This window comes from Tripterygium wilfordii, chromosome 5 (genome assembly GCF_013401445.1).
Source record: "Tripterygium wilfordii isolate XIE 37 chromosome 5, ASM1340144v1, whole genome shotgun sequence".
Taxonomy (NCBI): domain Eukaryota; kingdom Viridiplantae; phylum Streptophyta; class Magnoliopsida; order Celastrales; family Celastraceae; genus Tripterygium; species Tripterygium wilfordii.
This window is the reverse complement of record NC_052236.1, coordinates 4,777,093-4,783,356: the sequence shown is the minus strand read 5'-3', so window position 1 is coordinate 4,783,356 and position 6,264 is coordinate 4,777,093. Positions and strand designations below refer to the sequence as shown.

The following is a 6,264-nucleotide window of genomic DNA, read 5'->3' as shown; positions in this document are numbered from 1 at the left end:
ATAGCTATACAATTATACAGAGCCGGCTGTGGAACGTCATCATCTTCAATGTAATACCATAGTGTAATAGGCCCCAACTGTCCTCCGAAAAGGGGCTTGGGAAGCCCTTTTCTATGATGTTTACCTCATCTTTTCTCCGATTCCTTATTTCAAAGATTATTTTTCTCTTATTCATCAGCTTTTGCACTTTGTCCTTGAACAACACACAGTTTTCAATAGTGTCCCAGCTCCCCACCATGGTACCGACAACTCCCAACTTCTTCATAATTCTCATTATCCCCTTCCTCCGATTCTACCAATCCTTCCTACCTCAAATGCCCAAAGAGGGTAGGGATCTAGGAGTGTATCCCGAAATAATCTGACAAGTTCTTTTTCAAGTATTGGAGGGACTACTTGTGCCGCCTGCTCCCCCCATCTCAGGGTGTATTCTCTAAATCCTTCCCTTTCTTTCAAAATGGTGCTTTGCAAATCAAACCTAGTAGGTGCGATGTCCTGATTATGCTTATATTTAGCCATGAAAGATTTTGCTAGATCTTTCAATGTACTGACATTTGTAGGATCTAAACCATTAAACCATTTCCTACTTGTGTGGTCAAGGCTATATTGGAAACAACGAATAAACAGCTTCACATTATGGAGATAGGGATGCATGCGACGACAATACATAGTGAGATGATCCAATGGCATCCCCTTCCCATCGAATTACTAAAAATCCGACTGCTTGAATTTTGAAGGCATTTCTAAGTCTTTCACCAAACTCAAGCTTTGAGAGTCAAGCACTTTGTATGCCTCAAACCCCCAACCGAATTGCAACTTGCCCTCTAATTTTTTGACTACCTCCAATGGATCTTCTACTATAGTAGTGTTATTTTCTTCTTTTCAACCTTTTTGTTTCTGAAGGTCAACCCCGAACCTGGAAAAGATGGTCCGGAGTGGTACACATCATCATATGAGAATGATTGCACAAGCATAGTGCCAATAGGGTTAGCTGAAGGAGTTGGCATGGGGTTTTGATGAACCTATGGATATACAAGTGCCATACCTACTGATTGTTGGAACTGCTTAATGGTATCTCCAGGAAGACCCGAGGGTATTTCTTGAGTCATTGGTTTCTTTAGAGAATTAGGTTCTTCCATTGGTTCTTTCCCTTTTAAATCTAATTGTTTCATCAAAGTTTCTATCTTATTTCGCATTTTGGCTGCCCTTTGCTCATGGGCCAATTCACTATGCTTCATTTGTTCTTTCATCTACGTCATTTTCTAATTCATTTCTTCCATGAATCTAGTTCTCAAGCATGTATGGTGTAGGTGATGAGGGTTGTGATGCTCAATGGTGCATGAACTTTCTGCGATGAGAACAAAAATAATCCATCAATTAGTTATTCATCATCTTGTTATTTTTTACTTTTTACTTTTTATGACATGTATGTGAGTATGTATATGCATATGGTATGAATTTCCTATTTGTGACTTTGTTGTTTGGAAAAAAGTATTATAACAAAACATATTTTCATTTAACATCAACGTTTAAGTACAATCTTCTTCTTTTTCATGAAAAAAACAAAGAGCTTCTTTACTGAGATCTTCTGTATTATAGTTTTATCTTGGAACTTCTTCAATGATCATCCGATGCATGAGTCCTCTTTCTTACTGCTATGACTTTCTTGGTAGTCCTCTTGAACACCCGCTTCTCCCAAGTGATAAGTTCTTGTTGTGGCATTATTTTGGATGATGTTGGAAGTTTTGGTTCTTGATTGGTGGTTAAGCATTGGGTGAAAGAATTTTCACAGTTTTCTCAAGTTTTCGACGGATCATTCATATATTTTTTGTCAAAGAAATTCAATATCATTTGATATTCACTACTCGAATACATAGTTTTTGCCTCCATAGGATACCGAGGCAAAAAATGAATTTGCCATGGCTAACAATTTTTTGCTTCGGCACTGCCACGACAATGAAGGAGTGACGTTTGACTATGTACCAAAGTTTGCACATTAATGTGGCCGAAGCAAATAGAATTAGAAAAAGTAATCAGTTGCGTTTGCCTCACCTATATTGTCGTGACAAATAATGTTCACATTCTTATATTCTAATATTTGTTGCAGATATTCTGCCAAAGCAAAAGGTTTTAAAAAATGCCATATATATATATAATCAATATCACCTGTAGGTATTTTTCAACAATGTTCTCAGTCACAAATATCCATCTACACTCAAAACACATGAAACTAACAATATCCATTAAGTCATACAAACACAAACACAAAACAACATGAAATCATTATGTTCATATCAAAATAAGTCATACTAAAATCCTCATCGACTAGTATCTCTATGTATCTAGAAATTGTTTAACCAACATAACATATATATAATCCTCAATCAAGATATAACTAGTGTTGCAAGTTCACTCTCATGATCCTGGAGTACTGCCATCTCCTACAGACTCTCTTACACTAGTTGCATCTTGAGCCTGCAATACATGACATGCATATATATAAGAAATCAACTAATGGGTCAAAATCATTAAAGAATCGACAAATATAAAGTATAAGTTCAGCTATTTGTGTTAATTTTACCTGTCCAGATGCATCTACGTGATGTCACCTCTCAGATTCCAAATATATAATCCTGACACGCATCTCCTCCACTTGTTTGTTGAACTCCACGTTCACCTTCTCTAATGCCTCGTTGACTTGTCTAGCAATTTCGATAGATATCATATCATTAGTTGAAATGGATGATGATTGCTTATGCCGATCATATACAGCACTGCGATGAATTCCAGAACCATATGTCTGACAATATCCGTGCCCATCCTCTCCCATTAGTTCGTGGAAGATTTGATCTCGAATACCTACAGTCCGTTCAGATTCAGCATACTCAGAAAGCCGTTGTTCATATTCCTTCTACATTTTAAAAAAATAAATTAAAATTTTTGAAGAACAAACAATTCATGGAAATTAAGCATCTACGACCAATAAGATAAAAATGTACTAATTAAACACGATAATATAACCATACAATTAGCTCTTTCACATCTGAATCAGTCTTGTCACGTGTTTCTATGATTACACTAAACTTGTCAGTGTGCTTTCCTTTGCCATCTAAAACACATATCTCACAGAAAAACATAATAATTTTGCCACAACATATATATATATCAAATGTAAACTTAATTTTTATGCACTCTATATTTAAGCCATTACCCTATCTCGTATTTGGGCAAAATGTGTTCTTCCAGTTGTATGGGTCGACCCTCTCATTTCCCTACTGGATGCGTTTCGAGCAGCTACTTCCTACATCAATTAATTGACAGTAAATTCAACCTTAATATAATGTAGTAAAAAATAAATATTAATAATGTACATGATTATTAAATTGGTACATATGCATAATCACTTCTAAAATACTCCACTAACTCTCTCCATTGTTCAAGCACAATGTTCTTTGGAACTTTAGAACTAAGGTCTGGCTCATCCATATGAGGTGTAAACCATTTTCTCTTTAGCTTAGACTTTCGATCCTTCCACAACATATTACATGACTGTAAGCATGCTTCCTTATAACCATCAGGAACATCAACCAAGTTATCCTACAAAAATCATGAATCATATTAGCTTATATGTCATTAAATAAATTTAAAAATAATTTGGGTCAATTTATATGTAATACCTTAACCTCATTCCAAATATCTTCCTTGACATTATCCGACACGGCGGGCCAATCAGCATACGTAAGAGAAAATTTTCTCCCATTTCCTACTATTTGTCCTAGCTGCCCCTTTAATGCTGCAGCGTTCTTACCCACTGGTTGAAATTTGTCATCAAAATCAACCTTAATTTGTACACCAGTACCCCACTTCTTTATGCCCTTTGCAGTACCTCGTGCATTTGTCGAGTTCGACAATGCTAGTCCAAACTCATCAGTCGATTGTGATTCGTTTATCGATTGAGATGTGGACCTTGAAGAAGATGGCGGCTGCTGTTATTGTGGCAGGGTTAGTGGTGAGAAGGTGTTTGTATTGTTCGATTGAGATGTACGAACACGAAGTAACTCAAACATAGTCTTTGGACAGACAGCCCTACTCTCCGGAATCGTGGGCTTTGATATTCTCAAAACAATGCATACAACATGCTTTAATTTATTAGTACTAGTCACAATAGTTTTCTTTGATATTCTCAAAACAATGCATATAGAATGCTTTAGTAATAAGGTAAAAATAATGTAACATATCAGCTGGCACAATCACACTTGAATAACACGTATTTCATACAAGAACAAAACTACAAAAGAGAATGAAAAAGTTAAGACTTTACATGCTTCAAGTAATGTCATATATAATGTAAAGACCACTAATTCTCAAGTAAAAGATTAATGGTGAGCATCTGCACGAGGCATTCTATTCTTAACAACCTCAATGTGCTGGCTGCTTAGGGTGAAAGACTTATGTTAGTTTCCTATTAAATTAAAACAGAAAAAGAAACATGAATTTAATCATTAATCTTATTAAAGAAGCTTTCTCTTTGAAATCTTCTATTGATTCAGTGTTGAACAAAATGTACCGATGAGCTTGTACCCATGTGTTATCATCAAGTATAAAAGTATTGCCCCCCCCCCCCCCCCCAAATTGCGTGGCCCATGTTCTCACTACCTTCATAATTCCTTTCTGGACGATTGGAATTGGTTTCAACATCTTGAAGGTATTGTGTACAAAAATTCATGCACTCTTCCATCAAGTAACCCTTAGCCATCGAAGCCTCAGGTCGAGCACGATTGCGCACATATTGCTTCAAAGTAAGAAGATACCTCTCTATCGGATACATCCACCGAAATTGTGCAGTCCCGACAATCAAAGCTTCTTCTGCTAAGTGTATAGGCAAAATATAGTGCAAAGCAAACGCCTGTCAAAGTAAACAAAAATAATATAAAAATTTACCGAAATTAAATATATAAAATGACTAAATGAAAGAGATCAAGAAATCAAGAGATAGAGAGAGATTACCATTATAGTACTTAAGAAAATTTTGTACTAATGCTCTGCCAAATAACTTGAAGCAAAGCTATAGCTTGATGTGTTATAGAGCTAAATTGTGTTTGTCACAATAGGTTTTGAAGTTATCGGAATTGTTACTGTGTGAGAAAACTGTCTCTTTAATTTTTATGCTATTAAGGCAATAATCTAAAATCCAGTTACCATATGCCTTGTATGACAAATGCTAATTGCCAAACCAGTTGGCATTCTTGGACTTAATGCTTATCCAACCATTTTTGTGAAATTGTGGAAACATGAATAAATCTACAGGATTTTATTAAAATATGAAGATAAGAAGAACAAGCATAAACATGAATAAGCAAACCCCTCTCCCTACATAATAACCCAGACAGCAGAAACAACCTCAAATCCACATAATACCCCATATAGCAGAAACAACCCCAAACCCACACTAACAGATACAATCCCAAACTAAGTAACACCTACAGCAACCAAAAACACAATCCCAAACCTAGAAACACCCACAGCAGCCAAATAGAAGAACCAAACAAAAAGTAATGAAACCTACACAGCCCAATAGGTCGACCATAAAATTGAAACACAAGCCTGACCAAGAACTCCTTGCTGTTAAGTCCTGAATTACTAAATATAAGACCTCAATTAGAAATTAGATGAATACTTACAGGTAAGAGCAAACACGACAAAGCTTAATCACGATTCCGTTAAGTAGCAATTGACTGGTTCATAACCCTACATTCCAACGCCAGGAAATTGAAGGATTTCAAGTTGTGGCAGTAATGATTAAAGGAATGAAATGTGGAGAACACTTACACGTATATGATTTCAAGATGTTGTCGAATCAATTTCAAGATGACGATAGAAAACCAGTAAGTCTGAAACTGAGGGAGCCGAAAGTGGGGTCTGAGACGGAGGGGAACTGAGGGAGACGAAAAGAAGAAATTATGCGGTTGAACTTGTCAAAATCGTGAGTAGATTATACCTGCCAAAATCAAGATTTAGACAACAAATTAGACGATAAAAATCTGTCGAAATCACAATTTAGTAAGCATATGTGAAGAAGAACATGCCTCTACACAGATTTCTCTCATGCTTTTGTGTGGGTTTAGGGACAAAGAGAGGGGGGAAAGAGAGAGCTCATAGAGGCGATTAGGGTGAAAGAGTGAATGAAGAGAGAGGCAAAAAATTTTATTTCGGGGATATGTTTGCCACAATTTTTTTTTTGTTTTTTTTGCCACAAGAGAGTTATTT

At 36.1% G+C, this 6,264-nt stretch overlaps 1 protein-coding gene across 1 annotated transcript; it reads right to left on the bottom strand.

Moving 5' to 3' along the window:
* Positions 1–2,224: 2,224 nt before the first annotated feature.
* LOC119998983 lies at positions 2,225–5,706 on the bottom strand. Its single transcript, XM_038846470.1, has 7 exons — positions 5,679–5,706; positions 4,809–4,903; positions 3,675–3,983; positions 3,388–3,594; positions 3,209–3,298; positions 2,579–2,908; positions 2,225–2,472 (listed from the first exon to the last, which is right to left on the bottom strand). The coding sequence occupies exons 4-6, from the start codon at positions 3,535–3,537 to the stop codon at positions 2,603–2,605; spliced, it is 546 nt and encodes a 181-aa protein (XP_038702398.1). The 5' UTR covers positions 3,538–3,594; positions 3,675–3,983; positions 4,809–4,903; positions 5,679–5,706; the 3' UTR covers positions 2,225–2,472; positions 2,579–2,602.
* Positions 5,707–6,264: the final 558 nt, after the last annotated feature.

What these genes read in the sequence shown, in the direction of transcription:
- LOC119998983 (XM_038846470.1), bottom strand. Translation starts at nt 3,537, where the DNA reads ATGTTGTGGAAGGATCGAAAGTCTAAGCTAAAGAGAAAATGGTTTACA. An exon ending in TTAGAAGTGATTATGCATAT is followed by an intron (nt 3,299 to 3,387) that starts GTACCAATTTAA and finishes TAATTGATGTAG; the next exon opens with GAAGTAGCTGCTCGAAACGC. An exon ending in TTGCCCAAATACGAGATAGG is followed by an intron (nt 2,909 to 3,208) that starts GTAATGGCTTAA and finishes TTTAAAATGTAG; the next exon opens with AAGGAATATGAACAACGGCT.